Source organism: Salminus brasiliensis, chromosome 12, assembly GCF_030463535.1.
Source record: "Salminus brasiliensis chromosome 12, fSalBra1.hap2, whole genome shotgun sequence".
NCBI lineage: Eukaryota > Metazoa > Chordata > Actinopteri > Characiformes > Bryconidae > Salminus > Salminus brasiliensis.
Genome location: NC_132889.1, coordinates 2609469 through 2632911, shown reverse-complemented (window position 1 = coordinate 2632911; position 23443 = coordinate 2609469). Strand labels below are relative to the sequence as shown.

The 23443-nt window shown below is 43.1% G+C and overlaps 1 protein-coding gene across 4 annotated transcripts in view; it reads right to left on the bottom strand.

Moving 5' to 3' along the window:
- unc5a (unc-5 netrin receptor A) overlaps positions 1-23443 on the bottom strand; it is a 282706-nt gene that overhangs the window by 29417 nt on the left and 229846 nt on the right. For 2 of the 4 annotated variants that reach the window (XM_072693119.1, XM_072693121.1), the window contains 5 exons: positions 18980-19201; positions 15847-16146; positions 13693-13780; positions 11061-11229; positions 4602-4835 (listed from right to left, as the gene is read on the bottom strand). In XM_072693119.1, coding sequence (XP_072549220.1) covers positions 4602-4835; positions 11061-11229; positions 13693-13780; positions 15847-16146; positions 18980-19201 — 1013 coding nt within the window. The remainder of the gene's footprint in view (positions 1-4601; positions 4836-11060; positions 11230-13692; positions 13781-15846; positions 16147-18979; positions 19202-23443) is intronic. The other 2 variants (XM_072693120.1, XM_072693123.1) reach the window with 1 other exon arrangement.

Genomic DNA, 23443 nt, shown 5'->3' with positions numbered 1-23443 from the left:
ATGAAAATATAAAATAAATAGACAGGTGTCCCAATACTTTTGTCAATATAGTGTAGTGTGTTTTGTTCCATTATGTTCTATGATGCAAGATTATTATCACAACTATAAGTATCTAAAGAGAAAAAGACTCAACACACACACACATCCACACACACACACACACACACACACACACACATCCACACACATCCACACACACTCCACTCACTGCAGCCAGGCTGTGTCACATGGCTGTGGAAGGGTGTGTTGAAGATCTCAATTCATCTCCCTCCAGAGAGAGAGAGAAAGTGAGCAATCTGAGGCTGAGAGTGATCAGCAGCACAGAGCCCGAGCCGCCCGCGACACGACTCCCTCTAAATCAGACCGTAAAAAAAAGACTACATCTCCCATGAGGCCACTGTGGCTTACCGCAGCAGACAGACTGAGTGTGCTGTGCGTGAGCAGAGCAGGAAATGCACTTAGGCTGGTGGACAGCAGAGCAGAACCAGAGTTAACGCGAATACACACACTCACACACACACACACACACACTCACACACACACACACACACACTCACACACACACTCACACACTCACTCATACACACACACTCACACACACTCGCACACAAGAGCCATAAGAGTCACGTTCCTCTGGAGGAACCCCCTCAGGCCAGCCTCCAGCAGCTGAGCTGAGTGAGACAGAGGTCAAGGTTGAGGTCAGGGTCAAAGTCCCGAGCTGCAACGGTCGGCTATTAGCTGTGGATAAAGGTTATGCATTACTGAACCTAAATGGGTTCTACCACTCACACTCTAGATCTTACGATAGTGTTCTAGATAGTGCTCCATTGATCAATGAATGGTGATTATGGGGGCAGTACTGTTTCCTATAATAATGTTCGAGGAAGTGCTGCAACGATACAATAGCAATTAGGGGGCACAGCTATTCCATATGATACTGTTCTAGATAGTACACAAATGTAGGGAATACTACATTTACTACCACATACAATACTGTTCTAGATAGTACACAAATGTAGGGAATACTACATTTACTACCACATAAACAGAGTGTTCTAGATAGTGCTCCAATAATGAGGGAATGGTGATTAGGAAACCATTGCTATTCCCTATAATAGTGTTCTAGATCAGAACTCAGAACATGTAGGAAATTTATGTTTTCTGTTCCATTCTGTTCTCTATAGTAGTGTTCTAGATAGTGTTCCAATGTATGTCATAGTGATTAGGGGCACTGCAGTTATCTATAACAGTGTCCGCAACAGCTTTAGACAACAGTGGTTAGGAGAGCATTGCTGTTCCTTAGAAAAGTGTTCTAGATACTCCAACATAGGAAATAGTATTAAGAGACTATTTCTCTTCTCTATAAACATGTTCTAGATATTGTTCTAATGTATGTCATATTGATTAGGGGCACTGCAGGTATCTTTAACAGTGTTCTTAACAGTGCTTCAATGTAGACAACAGTGGTTAGGAGGTCACTGCTGATCCTTATAAAAGTGTTCTTGATAGTCAAATGTGAGAAACAGTATTAGGAGACCATTTCTGTTCTCTATAATAATGTTCTAGATAGTGCTCCAATGTAGGGAATGGTGCTTAAGAGACCACTGCTGTTCTCTATAAAAGTGTTCTAGACAGTCCAACGTAGGAAACTGAATTAAGAGACCACTGCTGTTCTCTATAAAAGTGTTCTAGATAGCACTTTAAAGTAATGAATAGTGATTAGGGCTCATTACTATTAACGCCAAGCTAGGTGTTAAGAGAGAGGCTAAAGGTTAAGGTCAAGGTCCCGAGCTGCAATGGTCTGCTATTACATGCGGATACATTTGGGTTCCTATCACTCCAGTGTTCTAGGTAGTGGTCCAAAGTAAGAAATACTGATTAGGGGGGCACTGATGTTCTCTAGTACTCTATAGTAGTTCTCTATTCTGTTAAGTGCACTGTTTTAGGGAATAGTGTTCTAGAAATTGTTGCAAAGTAAACAATAGTAAATATAAGACTGTTTCTGTTATCTAAAACAGTGTTCTAGATAATGTTCTAGTATAAAGAATAGTGATTAGAGAGGCAATGAGCTTCCCTATAGTAGTGTTCTAGGTAGTGCGCCAATGTTCGGTAATCACAATGTTCTGTAAAGTGCTCACAGCGTAGGGAACAGTAATTAGGGGGGCATTTATATTGCCTAGAACAGTGTTCTAGATAGTTCTCCAACGTAAGGAATGGTAATAAGGGGGGTATTGCTATTCCCTATGATAGTGTTCCAGAGTGCTCTGCTGTAGAGAATGGTAATTTGGGGCCAGATCTTTTCTCAGTAAGTGTTCTAGATAATTTTTCACAATCATTTCTGTTCCCTATCGTAGTTTTCTTTATAGTGCTCCAGTGTGGAATAGGGAACCGTGATTTAGGGGCCGTTTAGGAAATGAAGGGCTGGACTGAAGATCGCTCCCTCTTCAGCAGCTGGAATGTCAGGCTGCAGCAGGTCCTTCTGAAGCTCCAGTGAGACCCGAGTTCTTCAGAACTTGTTTCATATGGCCTGAGTAAGAGCTGTGGGTTCAAATCCAGCTCCAGCTCCAGCACCCCTAATCCCCCAACTCTGCACGGCTAACAGCTCTGTTTAAGCACAGCAGGCCAACACTGCCTCTCTCTCTCTCTCTCGCTCGCTCGCTCTGGCAGGCCGTGTGTGGTTGGAGTGGCTAGTGCTCAGTTGTGGTCTCTCGTGGTGACCGCGGGGCCGCTGCCACAGAGCTTCTCTTTTTCATTTACTAATTAACCATGCAAATGAAATCTTAACAGGCTACTCAGACGCACTCCTCCAGGGAGCCAGCTTTGGCATTAGCTCCCGATTATTCTTCATCCGCTCAGAAGGAGGAAAAAGAGAAGAAGGGGAAGCTGAAACAGCGCAGCTGAGAGAAAAGCAGCCGGACGCAAAACAGATGGAAACAGAACAGCAACATGTCCAATCAGCACTTTGCTCACAAAAATACCGTCCAATCATCTGTCACTAGCCAAAGCATAGCAACCAATCAGTCCTCATTACACCACCATATTAACCAATCAGCACAAAGCACAACTGACTCTGAGATTTACCACAGAAAACCATATCAATGTCTGAACTGGTTCATTACTGTATATCTTCCTATCCTATCCTATACGATCCTATACTGTCCTAGACTACCCTACACTACACTATACTATCCCATAGTATCATAACCTACACTATTATTATATATGGAATTGTCTACTATACTATTCTATACTATCCTAGACTACCTTGTACTATACTATACTATCTATTACTACTATATTATATATAGAATTGTCCACTATACTATCCTTTATTACGCTACCCTATATTATACTATACCACCCTACACTGCACTACACTACACTATACTATCCTTTACTACTGTATTATATATAGAATTGTCCACTATACTATCCTGTATTATGCTATTCTATATCATCCTATCGTATACTATCCTATACTATACTACACCCTCCTAGTCGACACTATACTAAACTATACTATACCATAATATACTTTACTATTATTATGTATAGAATTGTCTACCATACTATTCTATACTATTCTAGAATACCCTGCACTATTCTATACTATCCTTTACTACTGTTATATATATAGAATTGTCCACTATACTATCCTATATCTTCCTGTCGTATACACTATACTACCCCACCCTTTACCACTGTGTTATATACAGAATTGTTTACTATCCTATCCTGTACTGTACTATATATTATATTACATATCATATCCTAGACTATATTATTTACTATACTATTCTATGTATCCTATGCTATACTTTACTCTACTATATCATACTATATTATACTAAACTATACTACCTATAGTATCCTATATAATCCTGTTCTATATATCCTATCCTGTACTTTCCTGTGCTATCCTATACTATCCTATAATATCTTGTCATATGCCATACAGTACACTATAGTATCCATTATTATAATATCCTGTCATATTCAGTGCTATTCAGTACTATCCTATCCTGTCCTGTCCTATGCTGTATTACACTACACCAACAGCTTCACCACTCCACTGTAGTTTAAAGGGAACTGCTTTAACACCCTGCGCATCCAATTCAATCCAATTTCTTAAGTACTTTCTACAAGACTGTCCTAAAGCAGCTTTCCAGAAATCACAGAGGATGACAGCAGCCAGGTTTCCATCCAGCTGTCGAATTACATTCAGGCAAATAAGCGGAATATTGCTAAACTATTATATGAATTAGGATTTTCATCAGCTCTACGAAAAACAATACGCCGTCATGTTTGTGTGGAGCAGGTTTACAGAGAGTTGAGCTTCTCGCTGCTGATTAGTTTTAAATCACATTTACATTATTTATCCAGCAAATGCATTTCCAATTTGTAATTGATCACATTTAATGTTTACTTTGAAACAAATAAAAACAGAACCCTCCAACAGTGAATTTAAATGACATTATGTGACCAATTATGTAATTAACTCTGTAATCGCGCACCAACACACAAATACTGCAACTACTAAGTATATATATAAATGATGTATAGCCAAACAACAATCTGTAAGGCTCCTGGGCTGCGCTCACCTTGATGAGGTCCTGTGTGTCGTCTGTGCAGTAGACGCGGATGGTGTACTCCAGCGTGGAGCAGTAGGCGGGGGCGAACAGTAGCAGTTTGAGACGTTTGGCGGCAGCCATGCTGAGAGACTCTCCCACCAGGGCAAAGCGGCCCAGCTGCTCGGTGAACACGCGGCATGTCTCCGCCTCCAGCTGGCAGTAATACGGCTCAGACACCAGCTCTTCTCCCAGCAGCAGCACATCCTAACACACACACACACACACACACACAGGAATGTCTTTATACCAGTTCAGAATGTCATGTCATACGTATTTCCCATATGTATTATATATGTAAATGCTCATATGAAATACAGGCATGTCTACACACACACACACACACACACACACACACATGTATATACACATATTACCCTCTAGCCTATGCCTAATGCCAGGCGTGGGCTAGTAGAGGGGTATAAAGCCCCCCAGTTGATGCCCCATCCAACATCCTGACCTCATGCAATCAAATCCTCACAGCAATGCTCCTCTAAAATCTAGTTGAAAGCCTTCTTCTCTGGACAGTAGCAACAGTAACTTCAACAAAAGCAGCATCAGCTCTTTTTAAAACCCTTGATTTCAGAAGAAACAATGAACAAGCAAGTGTCCCAATACTTTTGTCCATATATTATGTGCATCTAAATGTAGTAATAATAATATTCATATGTCCCAAATGCATATATACACAGTCACACACACACACACACACACCAAAGGCATGCAGGTCAGTGCAGTAGTGACGGGGTGTGTGTGGGTCAGTGCCGAGTGTTTAATATGCGATGTGTTTTTCTCCAAAGTACTTTTTAAATATCAGACCTGAATCTCATTACATTCAGTCTGATGATTCATTGAGCTGATTTCTAATTATCTGTTTACTTATTAGCTCTATTAGTCACATGTTCAAAACCTGTCTCTGAAATTGACTGTATTTGATACTTATAACACACACACACACACACACACACACACACACACACATTGTAACACATAAGCAGGCACGCATTTTCCTCCAGGGTAAGACAGAAGCGTAGGTGTTTGCATAAGAAAAAGGAAAGGGCATGGAATACATCATGTGAACGGATTCTTCCACGGCAATTTCCTCTTTATCTGTCTGATAATTCAGCCGTTAAACCGAAGGCGGGGATGGAAGATGGAAGGTGCGGCTCTGCAGGGTGGAACCGTGGATGTTCGGCTCGTTATGAATATGCAGGCGGCTTCGGTCGGCATGTCAGTAGTGCAATCTTGGCCCAGGCGGAGGGATATGACCTCAACCTCCGAGCGGGCTATGGTCATTAGCGTTGCCACAGCAACGGCGTGACCAATCCCTCGCTATTTTACACTTCACCCATCAGCTAATCAATTAGCTGCTTTGACAATTAGAAGCAACAGCCATGAGAATGAAATAACTAAGGCCGGAACGTTTGACTGCGAGGCTGCGTTCATTAGGCCGGCGCCACACTGTGAGCCCAGATACGTTCATTTAACTTAGAAATGTAAAGGGAAACAGTTACTTTAAGAATGTGTTAAACGAGTTAAATATTTAAGTGTTTGAACAAATCAAATCCATTAGATCAGAATAACTCATTATGTTAAAATTAAATTAAATTAAATATAGAGCCTTTTGAGGAAACCAAACACAAAATCTTAATTTTGATAAATAACTAAAGGCAAGACACTACAGGTGAATAGGGTCATTTTTAAGTAATAGAGAGCACCATAAAATTTCTCCTGTTGACTGCTTACATTACATTTCAAGAAAAAAAAAACCCTGTTTATTAATTTCTTTATTAATTTAAAATAAAATTTTTGTCATTTTGTTCACATCATATGAAATTCTCCATAAATCAGTTGTTAAATGCTGTCAACAGCCATAGAAACACATTTTCTACATGTTTTAGGTATAAAATGCAGTGTAATATAGTAAACAGCTCAATCTCATCTATAATAGGGATTAAATATGAGTATTTGATGTATGTAAGTAAGTATGTAAGTGTATGTAAGTCTACTAAAAGGGAAATTTCTGGAAAACTCATATATATATTAAAATATATTATCTATATATATATATTAAAATATTTGAAACATTTGTATTGGAAACCTCCCCATTTTTCTTTCATGATGATGCTGAAATTAAGGTAAGTGAGGAGGAGGACACACCCAATATGGCAAAAGATGGTGCTAGGGTTAAATTTTGTACAGGGTTATACCGCATAAACCCTACAGGTCAGGGTACACTGCTGAAACAGCACAGCCGACTCAGTTAAACTGACTTGTTGAGGAACATCCATCATCAGAGCAGCTTTTAAGTTAGCATGGTCCAACCACTATTCATCTAAACATTTATTTCAACTCAAAGATCCCACTTAAATCTGGAAAATGACTACAAATGTGCAACTAACTCAGAAAAGTTGAGTCATATGTGAGATATATTTTTTTATTTGTGTTAAAACCAAATATGGGATTACAGTGGTGACTCAACTGTGCCAAAGGGCATAACGGCAAACTCATACGAGCCCAAACTCCGTACTTGTACACAATGTGAGGACATACGACATATGAGGTTTGTACGGAGAGGAATCGTGAGCAGAGTAAGAAGGAAATCTCCCGCCGAGCTGCAATGTCCTAATGAAACATGTCGTTCTTTCGTAGCCTGTGGTCAGATACAATCTTATAATGGCTCCCCAGAGTGGCTTTAATTAGAAGAAAAGGCAAGTGGGACCCACAGTGACAGGGACTTGCAGAGGAAGCTCATCACACAGACTCCACTTTTTCTTTCTCTCTCGTGCTCTCAGACACGCACTCACAGCCATCTAATCAACCTCACGACCGCAGTCCCACCATCCCGCACCTAGGGATGGCTTGGCCAGGAAATTACATCCTGCCGATCGATAAAATAAGCCGCTATCTTCATCAATGAAATTAGTATTGACACCAGGCATTTCACATTCCACCACAATGAACTCTCGTTTTTCCATTAGCATGTACAAGAAGGTCTAAGAGTCTGAGAAGATGTTGGAAATAGACAGAAATAAACAAGAAATAAACAAAAGAAAGTTTTTAGTCACCAGTAAATTCAAGAAATTTAATGGCAAGCCACTTTGGGCCTAAAATGCCATCAACAGTACCAGCCGTGACTCAATTTTTACTAGTAAAAACCCAAATTCAAGATCAAATTCTAGATTAGTAGAAAGTCTCCTTATCATATCAGTCATTTACTGCAGATACTGGACTTACTATTGTAGATACTGAATCATTTATAGCAGATAATGAATAAACCATAGTAGTTACTAAATCATTTATTGCAAATACTGAATCATTTATAGTAGTTAATAAATCATTTAGTGTAGACTTTATTATAGTGGATTCTAAATCATTTATTTTAGATACTGAACCTTTTATAGTAGATATTGAATCATTTGTAGGGGATACTGAATCATTTACCGTAATTAGAAAATAATTGAATTCCTTATAGTGGATTCTAAATCGTTTATTTTAGACACTGAATTTAGTTAATTTAGTTAGTTCATTCTAATTTTGAATATTCATTTTTAATTTTTACTAGTAATCAGAATCATTTATAGCAGATACTGAAAAAGAACATAGTAGTTACTAAATCATTTATTGCAAATACTGAATTATTTATAGCAGATACTGAAATAATATCTAATAGTGACTGATTCATTTATTTTAGATACTAAAGCTTTTATTGTAGATATTTAATCATTTGTAGTAGATACTGAATCATTTACAGTAATTAGAAAATAATTTAATAATTTAATGTGCATATTGAATTTGTTATAGTGGATTCTAAACAATTTATTTAATGTAAATACTGAAATATTCAAAATAGATTAATTGTAAAAATTCCAAAACAATAATAAAAAATAGGGTTTGTGGGTTTTTAAGGCCTTTGTACAGAAGGTTCACAATCTAAACTGTAGCCTCATGCCAAAAAAATCAACAATGACCAAATGAAGATTTTTAATGTGACAAAACTACACCACCCCCTCCCTTCCCCCGGCTCTCAAATGTAAGCCTTTGTTCCAATGGTGCGATATCAACCCAGGCCACCTTTCAGCTGCCGCTTCACAGCCTTTCACAATCTCTGGAGAAATTAACTGCTCTAAGCCAGTCTACCAAGACTTCTATCCAGGACAAACTTGCCCGTTTCCTGCCTTTGTCTGGGGGGTACCTGGGTGAGCGGGGCGACCTGTCGCCCGTGGGCTATATTTGGGCTGGTGAATGATTAAAAGTGCTCTTCTAACCCCAGCCTAAGACAGGCCAATTCATTCTGCAGACGCCCTACTGCTGCCACACCGAGGGGCCTGAATAATTTATGCACAATATCGAACATGAAAGAGGACCTTCGCTCCCCCTCCTTCTGCTTCCTCATCCCTCTATTCCCCCCTCTACAGTGAGGGTGCTGCCTGTCCCACTCGGCTCTGACACACTCCAAAAGACAGAACGAGGCTGTTCTACAATTTCGGACTCGGTTCTGTAATGAAATTGCTGATTATTAAGATTGTTTCATTTACATCGTTACATTATTGCGTAACACGTTCAACGTTATTGGCCGTTACTGTCAGGGATCCTTATTTACGCATCACTGAGTCAGTCTGTGAATGTCTGAATTGTAAAGCTGAATTTGAGCATGATTTGGAGGGGGCTACAATTTCCCACAATGCATTAGTAATTTCTAGTGAACAGCATGAATGTGGACCACAATGCATTGTATGTTTCTTTGTTACCAAGCAACAGAGAGTGGAATTAAATAAAGCCAATGACATTTGCTCATATAAGCGAGTGATAGTCACTAGTCACTGGATGCCATGTGGTTCATTAACAGTAGGTTTAGGTTGCTCAGCAATGCTAGCACTTCATTCCATTAACAGCACAATGCTTTACTAACTTTAAGCCTAAGTTTAATTTGTGTGTGTGTGTGGAGGTTTAAACAAGGCTCAACCACTCATGTGTCTGTTTATACAACCAGTCAATGGAAGGTGAGATCCCATTTACACCAATATAACACAAATACCCCAAAACAGGCCAAACAGGCAGAATATCTACAACTGCAACAAGATATCCTTCACTGCTCACAAAACAGCTGATGGACACACAACCTAGGTCTCAGTTGGAGCTGTTTTTTTTTTTTGGAAATGAGGCACCATACAGTACAAGAAGTAGTAGAACTTAAGAGTGCAGAGGTGGAGCTATGTGAGGAGTGGGCAGGGTAGAAAGGAGCCAAACAATGACCAGCGGGAGCATTAGCATTAGGAAAGCCCCCACACATTGCTACGTTTCTTACTATCCTTACTATTTCAGACCACTAGGGGGGGCACTAGCCAGTGTAATTACTGTCTGTCTTGGCAAAGAGTTGGGACACAACTGATCCATCAGCTTGATCGACACCATCCTTATGGCAGAGAAAAATGTAATTTACACAAAACAGTCAAATATTGTCATATTTTTTTTGCCTACAGATTGAACTAAACATTTAATTAGGTGTGCAAGATAATAATAATAATCAGTGCACATATTATTAATTATATGCATTTAATTATACATATGATTCATCTATTGTTGTCCAAATAAATAAGCCTTAGTTCAGTTTTCTGCAACCTTCTCAACCTTTTTTAACCTTCTACTGAGAGTTAGGCTGATCCTTAAACACTGAATGCACATGGCAAATGAACTGCAAATGTAATTCATCATAAAGAAATCTGTATTAGTATTATTTAGTATTATTTAGTTGAAAAGGTGTAGTACAATGGCAGTAATGATGTCTTCTGGTCATCAGGGTCAATCATGAAGGTCTTACACCATTAAACTGAGCTGCTGTGTGAGGCAATGGGTTTAGGACAAAGGGGCAGGAAAGGTCTTTTCCTGAGACCACTGCCCAGAGGAGTGCTGTCTGAGGGTCTGTTTGAGGAGTTGATGGGGATATGGCTTGTCTGGTAATAAAAGGAAAAGAAAGAAGAGAGGACTCGACTGCAAAATGGACCAGCTGAGCACCACTACGGAACATACAGTGCTGGGGACAGCTGAAGTGATGATTGAAGGTGTGGGGCTGGCAAATATACTATACTCACAGTCATAGACTTCCCACCTTCCCTTGCAGTTCCACTCACTGGCCACTATAGCTCCACTGTGTGTTTAATTCCCATGTACAATTTATCAGACCAATCTACTCTACAATCTACAGATATAACTTGGGTTGAAGGTGGTCTATCACCCAAAAACACCCGTATAACTGACCACTAGTAAAGAGCCTCTTCCTGTACATCAGCCAGCAAAGTAAGCAATTTAAGGGTTTCTAATAAAGTGGCCAGTGAGCATATACACACAGAGACAGTCACAATAACACACACACACACACACACACACATCCTGAACATGCACAACCTACACATGCAAGCCATGCATGCCCACCTCCCAGGTTCCCTCGTAGGACTGCTTCTTCAGCCGGATGGCCCAGTTCTCGGGGCAGGCGTCCGAGCAGTGGTCCATGCTGATGATGACCGGGCGGGTAAGGACCACACCCGGGGGGCCACAGCTCACCACGGGACTCAGCAGAGTCTGGCACCCAGCCAAGGGCAGCCTGAAGGGGGCAGAATAGTGGGCGATACAGTCAGTGTGGAGGTCAGAGGGGTCAGGATGGACGAGCATGGACAAGCTCACTGCTGACATTTCCTGCTACTGGTGCTACACGATGTAGCTTCTGGTCATGGTAAGCTGCAGCTGTTCAGAGCAGTCAGTATTTGCATGTACAGTTTATTATACACATTGAGCTGTGTGTGAGTGTGTGAAGCTATTAGCTATACAATATAGATATAAGATATATGAGAAAATACTATTTCTTAAACAATAACATAATATTTTTAATCATTTCTCATCGGTATATTATTATATTACCACCCCGTCACACTAACTTGTTTTGTATGTAAATAATGTACTGTTGTTTTAAATGACATTACATATAGGAAGTGACATCATCTAATCCTATGGAGCAGTCAGGAACTTTAACATTGATGTTCATTTACATTGTTTATTTGACAAGGTGAGCTATTAATGCTAATCAATGATATTGCAAATTGATTAGCATGTGTGCTAGGTCAGGAACTGGACCTTAGGAAGAACTGCAGCTGTTTTAAGATGAAATTTACCACCTCATCACGTTTTACTGTGAATATGGCTCCAATGTCTGCATAAAAAGGCTGGTTTTAATAAGGAATTTATGCCTGAGGTGGAAAATAAACATAGCTTTCATGCTGTGACTTAAAAAAACAAACAAACAAACAAAAACACATTGCTCTTGATGAAAATTGAAAATGTAGAAATGGCTCCCGTTTCGTAGAATGAATTGTTTTATGCACCGAAAAACAGACGAAATTAATTTTCCCTTCAAATTCTACGGGGAATTCTCAAAAACAGGCTGCTTTTGGTTTTATTAGCTTTATTTGAAAGCAGTTGGGTCTGAAATGGGGAATTTCAGTCTGGATGTCAGTCAAATTCGACCCAACCCACAAGATAGAAAGAAACAACTATTTTTAATTTAAATAATTCATCTTTTAATCAAAGAAAATGATACTTCAGATCGATTAGTATGTGTGCTAGGTCAGGACATAAAGAACCACATAAAGAACTGCATTTGTTTTAGGACAAAAAATACCATCTCATTACGCTATATTGTGAATATGGCTCCCGTGTCTGCATAAAAAGGATAACATTAATAATTTATGCCTGAGGAGGGAAAATAAACATATCTTTCATGTTGTGGTTTTTAAAAGAAACAACAACTGTTTTCTCTTGATGAAAATTGAAAACACAGAAATGTCTCCTGTTTGTAGAATCACTGGTAAAATTCCACTGGACTTTCTCAAAAAGAGGCTGTTTATTATTTTTTATTACCTCATTCAAAAGCAGTTGGGTCTGAAATGTGGATTTTCAGTCTGGAGGTCTGTCAAGCTCGACTCAACCACCCCGTCACACAGAATAGACAGGGGAAATAACTTTTTATTAAAATTCGTATATTATTAATGCAAAGAAAAAAATTTCATTTATGTGTGAAGAACTGCTGGAATTTTACGATGACAATTACTCATGTGTGGCTGGCATGAGTGAAACATGGGCTAGGTGGGTTCCAGGTGGGCATGGGCTCTGAGTGGGATTGTACCAGCTAATATTCCCAAACCCTACAGCTCACCTTAATCTCACCTACCGTCCCAAATGGAGCCCATACAACCCCTCCAGCTCCCATCACTGACCCTGGTGGGACCCTGGTGGACATACCTTTCCCAGAGTTCCCTGTTGGGCTACTCATACAGGCCCCACAGGTGGGAAAAGCCATTTTTTGGAGGATGATCGTACTGTATCTGCTAATATCTGTGGATGTGACATCCCACCCATGATGATGAAGTCTCAAAGGGCAGTTTAGCAGTTTAGTAATCTCTGTGTATGGACTGTAGCGTGAATTGCAGTGTACTGACAATGTTTATATGGTGTAAAAATGGTGTAAAATTGTATTTATTTTAAAAACTGTAAGGAAACATCATGATTTTAATAAGATATTAGCTCTTTAATAGCATTACTGCTACTACTATAGCTAGATGCAGGCTCAGCAGCGTGGACATCCATCGTTAATTGATGAGTAAGACCCCGGCAACCAGTCACAGAGTGCCTCACTCACGTGCACCACTGTTAAGCATGAGGTACCTGCTATTGGGGGTCTTGGTGACTCATTGGAGTACCTTAGACACGGCTTACTCTCTCTCTCGCTCGCTCTCTCTCTCTCTCACATTCACACAAAACCTTTTCATTTCTAAAGCTTGTGTTAGTCATACGTCTGACTAAGAGCACTTGTTTGTGCACACACACACATACACACACACACACATACACACACACACACATACACATAAACACCAGCATGTGGGAATTGACTTCAATGCCGCTCTGTACAGCCCGTCAGGTCTTTTTACTCCGTACTCCCTTTTCCACCATTTTTTTGTGTTCTGTGTCAAGAGGTATTCCTGCTAGGCGGACGGACTGAAGGCAGACCCACCTCAGATCCTCCTTCCGCTGCACAGTGAGGTATATCTCGTAGATCTTGCCTCTGGGAATGGCCTCCGGGGGGATGAGCAAGCTGATCCCTGGTGAGAAGGAGAAGGAGCTCATTTGCTGTGCGAGAGCGTCACACGCTTTCCTCAAAGTGCTGGTTTAAGTGCTGACAAAACCACGAGCAGGTAACACCAGGAGAAAGACGTCCGTCACTAGACCCGACTACCCTACTGAAGAAGCCCACAAGCTAACTGCTAACTGCTAACTGGAGGACGCTGGACGCTGCTTTTATGCTGAGCTTTCTCTGAGGTTCTCCTAAGCTGCCTTGACACCAATCCGAATAGTTCATGCATCCTTTTTGTCTTTCCTATTCACCCTGTATAGTTACTAACCTAACTGTCCAAAAGTTTGTGGACACCCCTTCTAATGAATGATTTCTGACACTTTAAATTACAACCAACTGACACATATGTCCCTGTATAGTAGAAATACTGCCAATAGAATAGGACTCTCTAGAGCAGATAACCCAGATTTATCTATTGGCACCATGCTGCCTAATAACGCCAGGCGTGGGCTAGAGGGGTATAGGGCCCCCCGAACATTAAAGCAGTGGAAGAACTGTGCTCTCTGGAATGATGGATGGTGTTTCATCCAGTACTTTTGGGAGGAGTTGTGGAGTAGGTGTGATAATTCAACATCATTCTTCCCTGGACAGTGGAGACAGTTAGTCCCACTAAAGCAGGATCAACTCTTTTTCCAATGCTCTTGATTTCAGAGCAAACAATGAATGAGCAGGCGTCCCAATACTTTTGTCCATACAGTGGCTCTTATGCCGCTCTTATTGCTTTTTCCTTTCTCTGCTTGGTCGTGAGAACACACTCGCACAGAGCGGATGGGCTGTGCTCCACGAGCGCCAACACTTCTGAGAGATTCATTTCCTCTCCCTGCACCTTCGGAGCGGCCTAGCTGAGCAGGGGATAGCTCCTAATGTGACAGACTGATGAGGCCTGTGTCTCTTATTGAGAGAGCTAATTGCCCTGAATACACTCTGCTGGTGTCCTTGGACTGGATAAGGTTGCAGCATGAAGGCGGCGATCAGCTTACTGCGCAGCTCACAGCCTGCTGCTGCTGCAGCGGCCTGGAGGCCTGAGCAGATCGTTTCCTTCTACACCTCACCAACCTCACCCTTAAACTGCCAGCTAACAGCCAAAAGTAATAATTTATCCTGTAAACGAGCTCAACACTTACTAACCTCACCCTAAAACCACACATCCACTGATCAGCCATAACATTAAAACCACTGCCTAAGTATTGGGACACCTGCTCATTCATTGCTTCTTCTGAAATCAAGGCTGTTAAAAGAGCTGATCCTGCTTTTGTTGGAGGAACTGTCTCTACTGTCCAGGGAAGAAGAAAGCTTCCTACTAGATTTTGGAGCACCATTGCTGTGAGGATTTGATTGCATTCAGCAACAAAAGCAAGCGTCAGTGAGGTCAGGATGCTGGATGATGATCACTATTCCACCTCATCATCCCCGACTCTTCAACTCAAGCTCCACCACCATCATTCCAGAGAACACAGTTCCTCCACTGTTCCACAGCTCCTCAATGCTGGGGGGCTTTTCACCCCTCTAATAGCCCACGCCTGGCATTATTAGGCAGCATGGTGCGCTCAGGTTTATCTGCTCCAGAGAGTCCTATTCTTTTGGCAGTACTTCTCTACAGACAAGCTGTGCATGCATTTGCAGATCTGTGTCAGAAATGGATGGAGCTTAAAGGGGTGTCCACAAATATTTGGACAAATGTGTTTTCAAGTTTAGAATCTCTAGAATTTCTGTATAAATGATACCATGCTTTTGTTATTGTCTGAGATAACTGCAATGCTTCGAGCCATGTCAGTCTAGAAAAGAACACTGACAGGCCTTTACTGCCCTAAAAAAGATGTATCACTGTATCAGTAGACGTGCTGTTTTATCAGAGGACTAAGCTGCGTGATGCCTCGTCGAGCTGTTGCGTAAGACCTGTCCTTGGTACTTGGCCATAAAAGTGCTGCAGCCTCAACCCCCCTCACCCCCACACCCCCATTCTCGCTTTGCGCTCCTTGACGAAATCAGACCTGATGTCTTAGTCACGCCCCCTGCTGCTGCCCTGCAACTCACCCGTGTTGGGGAGGGTAAGACGGCCACCCAGGAAGTTGAAGGTGCCATAGGAGGTGTTGACGTTGTCCCTTGGCAGTGTTTTGAAGTAGCTCTGAGACGAGAGGCGGCTGACAAAGTCTCCGGGCTCGCCGGGCAGCTTGCCATTGTGCAGCGTCTGAGAGCCGTTGGGCAGCGGCTCCAGCAGAGGGCCATTAGTCATGGAGAACTTCTGGGCCATGTCGTGGCGGGAGCGCAGGGTGCCCTGGTAACTGGTGGTGGTGGTGGTCAGGTCTGGCTGGATGGTCAGCAGGTGAGAGTTCTCTGGTAGGAGAGGACAGAAAAATAGAGAGTGAGAGAGTGACATTACTGACAGAGTATTACGAGCTGACTGAATGGAGCTGGACGCTGCTTTGCAGGAACAGCTGGAAACAGCTGTAGTAGCCATTAGCCACAATGATGCCTCACTTTTATCGACAACATTGACCAGTCACACAGTAACAGCAACCGAAACGCATAAGCAAAACTATCAGACATTACTGGAAGGCTCGAATTTAGGCCTGCAGTTAGCACAATGCTAATTGCTAGGCTACAAGCTTTCATTACTTTCTAGCTAGGCTAGGCAAAAGGCAATGGTTCTGTAGAGAACATAAACAACCCAGACAACCCAGAGACCCTAGAGGTCTACACATGGTCACTGTATGTGTCTAGAGTATCCGGAGTATATCTGGAGTGTAAACACACTCATTTCAACCAGATCAAATCCGATCACTGAAACCACTTCAGGAGGAAGTCTGATCTGAGCCTCATTTGAGCCACATCCTATGAGCCAAACCTATCTGTCTCTCCAAGTCGCATTCCACAACCACAACTCCTCCCACTACAAATGAAACACCAGTAATAACTGCAGCACAATGAGCAAATTTGCATATTTCGTCCCACACAGTGATCGGATTTAGTTGGCCTGACTAACCAGAGATGCATTTGACTGTATAAATTTAATGGTGGATGGAGGAGCATCCATCATTCCAGAGATGCTCAATGCTCTCTGCTGGGGGGGCTTTATACCCCTCTAGCCCATGCTTTGCATTATTAGGCAGCATGGTGCCAATAGGTTCATGATGTTGATCTGCTTCAGAGAGTCCTATTCTATTGGCAATACTTCTTCTCTACAGGGACTATAGACAGCACATAAACTGTCTCTCTGGAGCAGATAAACCCGATGAACCTATTGGCACCATGCTGCCTAATAATGCCAGGCGTGGGCAGGTAGAGGGGTATGAAGCCCCCCAGCATTGAGGAGCTGTGGAGCAGTGCAAGAACTGTGTTCTCTGGAATGATGGATGGTGGAGCTCCATCCAGTACTTTCGGGATGAGTTGAGGAGTTCAATCATCCAACATCCTGACCTCATTGATGCTATTGTTGGTGAATACAATCAAATCCTCACAGCTATGCTCTAGAACACCTAGCATCTGGCTTTATGGTGCCAATAGGTTTATGATGTTGATCTGCTTCAGAGAGTCCTATTCTATTGGCAGTACTTCTTCTCTACAGGGACTATAGACAAGCTGTGTGTGTGCATTTGCACATCTGTATAGCTGAATGCATTCATTAGAAGGGGTGTCCACAAATATTTGGACTAAAAAGGAGCTTCAGACACCAAACAGGGACCCTCGACGACTTTTCAGCTGTGGGGGCTAAACTGCAGGACACACCACTCTACATACACACACACACACATGGACATTACACAGGCCTTGTTCTCATCCCTTAACACTGATAAGAACTCTCTCATGGATAAATCAATGCCTGCTTCTCTTCAGCGACCACAATCAATTTCATAGCTGGCTTTCAAGACCAGCTTAGGAGGGCCTGTTTAAAAAAATAAAGCCTGCCAGAGTCTATGTTCAGCCCACCTCTCCATTTTCCAGTCCAGAGCCACTTTCAATTCTGTCACATCAGATTAAAGGCAAAAATCAGCAAGGAGAACATGACATTAAGAGCGGGGTGGCTGGCGGTGACTGTCTGAAGGCGCTGGAATGGAAAACAGCTCAACAATGTCATCACCTCAGAACCGGCGGCTGGAACAGGTGGCGGGCTGATGGACCCCCCTCACACACTCTGCTTAGTACAAATGCAACAGCTTGACAGAAAGGACAGAAATGGAATGTAACCGGCACGTTCGTCCACCCGAAACGTGCCACAGGCCGCCTACACGAACGCACATGTACAAACACACACACACACACACACACACACACACACAAAGCTTCAGGCCAGTGGACTCACCAGTGGCTAGGGATGGACCATACCTGTACCCCCTCCTCTGCAGCCTGAACTCACTGCTGGCTTCATTTAGACTGAAATAAATAAACCACCTATTTTGCTAACCTGTGGCCGACCGATACACTATATGTCCAAATGTTTGTGGACACCCTTTCTAATGAATGCATTTCTTCAGCTACTCGTCTAGTCTCTGTGGAGACAGGACTCTCTGGAGCAGATAAACCCGATGAACCTATTGGCACCATGCTGTCTAATAATGCCAGGCGTCGGCTAGTAGAGGGGTATAAAGACCCCCAGCATTGAGCTGTGGAGCAGTGGAGGAACTGTCTTCTCTGGAATGATGGATGGTGGAGCTCCATCCAGTACTTTTGGGATGAGTTGAGGAGTTGAGGTGAGGTGGTGATCAATCATCCAACATCCTGACCTCATTGATGCTATTGTTGGTGAATGCAATCAAATCCTCACAGCTATGTTCTAGAACATCTAGCAGAAAGCCTTCTTCCTCCCTGGACAGTAGAGACAGTTAGTCCTACAAAAACAGAATCAGCTCTTTTTTAAAACGCTTAATTTCAGCAGGTGTCCAAAAACTTTTGTCCATATAGTGTATATTATAGTCTCTCTCTCTCTCTCTCTTTCTCTCATTATTTCTTCTCTGTAAGTGGACCCACAGCATGTCCAACAGACACTGGCCAGGAATCCTCCTGGTAGTCCCAACGGTCAGTCCATCCCTGCTGATGGCACACACATACACAAACACACACACACAGGCACGTTGACAGAAGAATCAGAGAGAGAGAGAGAGAGAGAGAGAGAGAGAGAGAGAGAGAGAGGGAACACAGAGATGGCTAGAAGAGAGGAAGGATAGCCTACTGCAGCGGGATGCCCTGTGTGGTGCCCACACACCTGGCTTGGTGGGCTTAATGCCCATGGGCTGAAAGCCAGTGGTGAGGATAGACGAGTCGGCCACGTCCGCATCCAGCCCGGCCTTCTTCCTCCGATACACCAGAACCAGGACCACCAGCAGCAGGGTCAGACACAGGGCCACGGCCACAATGCCCACGTACAAGGCCACGTCCTCCGCACCGGACACAGCTATGGACAAAGAGAGAGAGAAAGTCTCAGACAAAGACATATAGATACTTTAAATAAAAAATACAAATAATAATGTGTGACAAAAGTATTGGGACACCTGCTCATTTTATTGAAACTGAGGGTATTAAAAAGAGCTGATTCTGCTTTTGTTGCTGTCTCTACTGTCCAGGAAAGGAGGCTTTCTACTAGATTTTGGAGAAGCATTGCTGTGTGGATTTGATTGCATTCAGTGACAAGAGCTTTAGCAAGTTCAGGATGTTGGATGACTGATCACAACTCCACCTTATTACCCCTAACTCATCTTAAATGTTTCAGATGGAGCTCCATCATCATTAAGCTAATATAGAGCTACACCATCACCAAAGGCATGCTTGAAGACAAATAGGGGACAAAGATATCTCCTTGCCAAGTGTTAAAGGGCTGCTATCATCATTTTAGGCTGGAATTTACCACATATTACTACATGTATGAATAAAAAAGATAATATTGATGGGGATTTTATACCTGGGGTGGGAACATGTTCATTTTGAGAATTAACCTACCTTTCATCTTGTGAATTTTATCCAAAAAAAAAAAGTAGAATGACCCCAATTTAGCTGAGCCAATTAACCCAGCCACTCACTAGGACCCCACCCCCCATCACATGCAGAGCTCCAGACTCTAGGATTGTGAGGAATGGCTCATGTCTCCTCTGATATATGCGCCAGCCAGCATTCCAATGGGAATGATGAGGTGAGAGAGCGCCATCCACCCACCCGGACAGAGCAAGGCCAGTTGTGCTCTCCTAGGCCCCGGCTGCTGATGGCGAAGCAGCATTACCCAGAATTCGAACCCTCTGTAACCCCCAGGCTGTGGTGTCAGTGTCGTAGTCTGCTGAGCCACTCGGAGCCCAGTTTTTTAGCCCAGAGATGGAACACCGGGCTTAGCAGCAGACCCAGCAGCCTGGCAGAGGCTGAACAGTTTAAACTGAGGTGAATCTCCGGCGTCTGAGCTTGGTTTAAATCCTTCAGTCTGAGGAGAGAGAGAGCGCGCGAGAGAGAGAGAGACAGCGAGAGAGAGGCAGATGTTGTGGAGCTGCAGCAGAAAGAATTTGTACCTATATACCAGAGTCCTTTGATGTGTTGCAGCTCCAGCCTTTTAATCAGCTGTCCCGCTCCTCTCGCACTCCTCTCGCGCTCGAGATGCATTTCAACTACTTGTACGGGGTTTTAAAGCGCCATGACGACGGGCTCGCACAAGACGAGACGAGACGAGACGAGACGAGACGGCCGGACGGTGAGTGTAATCATATCTAGGCTGAAGAGAAGGAAAAGTCTCCTCGCCTTTGTTCCTCTGTTGCTTTATTCACACAGAGAGAGAGAGAGAGAGAGAGAGGGGGAGAGAGAGGCTGGCAGCTCCGCTAACTCAGCAACTCCACTACTGCTGAATTTACAGCCCTGATACTGAGAGACACGCACAGTCACACAGCCCAGAGCAGAGAGAGAGCGAGAGAGAGAGCGAGAGAGAGAGAGAGAGAGAGAGAGAGAGATTGGCCTTCTTGTGTTCTCTCTCTCTCTCTCTCTCTCTCTCTCTCTATTTTTTTGTTTTCTTTTCCACTTTCTTGCTCTCGCGCCCCTCCCCCCCTCCACCTCGTCACGCTCTATCGCTCTCTCACTCTCTCCTTTCCTCCCTCCCTACCTCTCTCGCTCGTTTCTTTCTCTTTCCTTTATTCCCTCTCACCCCTATTTCTCTCTCTCACACATCCCCCTTTCCGGCACCCCCTCTCTTCCCCCTTTCTTTGCCCCCCCCCCTCCTCTGTGTGGAGGAGTGGCTGAGACAATCAGGTTGAGAATAATCCTAATCAATAGTGTCAGTGGGAAATGGGATTTGTGACGGCCATCTCAGCAGCGCTGTGATTTGGGCTGAGAGAGGCGGTGTGTGTGTGTGTGTGTGTGTGTGTGTGTGTGTGTGTGTGTGTTTACCGCAGGAAGAGCACCAGTGCTTCTTCATTGTGTAGAGACAGTGTGGAGGCGGTCTGAGCCACATTCTGACGCTACACACACTGAGAAACCAAAGAGAACTTAAGCCAAGCCCCCCCTAAACACACAGCACCCACCTCCTAAAGCCCCCCCCCCCCCAGCTCCAATTCACTTGTTCATGCCCCGCCCACAAATATGTTCTTTTTATAAATCATGCAAAGAGTCAAACAAAAAAACAAAGAGCTAGGCTGGAATGTGCAGTAAATATGTCCAAATGTTTGCGGACACCCCTTCTGAAGTTGCATCTCTTGCTGACACAGATGTTGGGTGGTGATCATCCAGCTTCCTGACCTTGCTGACCTTCTTGTCACTGAATGCAATCAAAATCTTAGCCTTAGCCTAGCAGTGGTCCAAAAGCCTTCTCTGGACATTAGTAGAGACACTACTCCAACGTCAACAAAAGCAGGATAAACTCTTTCTAATGCTCTTGATTTTGGAAGAAACGATGAACGGGCAGGTGTCCCAATACTTTTGTCCATATAGTTATAGAGACTGGCCTATATTATTATTTCCTATGATAATACATAATAATTTCAATGTGTGAGAAGTCCAATCTTGGTACACCTTGACGTGGCATCTGCCCCGGGCTGAGTTCATTCCAAACAAGGGTTGGTCATAATGTCCTGAAATGACCGTGACAGTGGTCGAAGGGTGGTAGCAATTCTCGAAAACCGCTAACTTCTTGGGATGTTCTAGAGCCACTGTATTGAAGATGGACCAGGAACTTCTTGGGATGTTCTAGAGCCACTGTATTAAAGATGGACCAGGAACTTCTTGGGATGTTCTAGAGCCACTGTAGTGAAGATGGACCAGGAACTTCTTGGGATGTTCTAGAGCTACTGTAGTGAAGATGTACCAGGAATGGACCTCTCCACATTGAGTGAGTGCCTCCCAATGGCATAACGGTGGTGCCCCACGGGCCATTAATGCCAGAGGGGAGCACTGACTCCGGCGAGTGGTACAGGGCAACCGACGCTCCACTGTGGAGCAGCTAGCCTCCATAATGAACACCTCCCCTCACCTAATACAGTCCGAGCCATGACGTCTCGCTAGTGTCCTCCGGGCCTAGGGTGGTTATTTCCTCTATTAGGGATTGTGACGCCCCTGTCCAAGGTGCTGAACCCCCTGCACGAGCAGTCCAGCACTGCTGTTGTAGAAGAAGGGCCCAGTTGCTGTGTCTCCCCTGCCACTTAGCTTAGCCCACACCACTATTCAGGAGTTGCATGGATTTCATTCGTAGACTCTGTCTGTGTGTGTCTCTGTCTCCAGCCCAGAGTGTTGGTTCCAATCACAGTAGGATATATGCACATTTCAGAGCTTTCCCTGCTCCCAGCACACCTGATTCCACTAATCGGCTCATTAAAAAGCCCTTTCAGAGTAAACACTGATGTATACATCTTTATACGTTATATGTAGTTAGTGAATAACTCAGATCATTCATATCACTGACTACTTATATACCCATATGCATCATTAATAATTCAGCATAAACAATTTAATAAAACATAAACACTGAAAACAATTTAAACCACCATGTAACTGAACCTACATTAGACGCGTTCAACGAAAACAACATGATTAATAATAAATAAGTACAAACAAGGAGGAAATGCGGTGTGTACAGTGCATGTGTGTGTGTGTGTGTGTGTGTGTGTGTTTAGCCGGGACACACATTCAAGTGAAAGTCTCCATGCTTTTAAAACGAAGCCCTGCAAACACAAACACACACAAACATCTGTGTTTGTCTGGACTCAATGACACCGAATCAGAATCCTCCAGCCATGCCAACAACAACAACAACAACAACAACGACAAAAACAACAACACGGAACGACTGAGTGACAATTACGACAGCTGCCAATTACACTTTTGACAGCCGGCGACATGTTAATTAAACTGTGCTCTAATTGTCAATCACACCCTCAATCACGAACCCCAAATAAGCATCATCCTCAGCCTCTTCATCCTCACAATCAACTCCAACTTTCTTCTCGCCGAATCCTGATAAACACATTGATCACACGATATGTGCTGAGGCAAAGGGTACGAGGTGAGGGAGGGTGATGCAGTTTGCCATGGAAAACCCTGTCCTCCGGAGTGACGCCATACCCTGACTTTACATCGATTCATTCCACAGACCACTTTATTGAGCTGAAGGACCGTTAATCAAAATCCTTTTTTTGTATTGGTCTTAAGTAATATTCTCATTTTCTGAGATACTGAA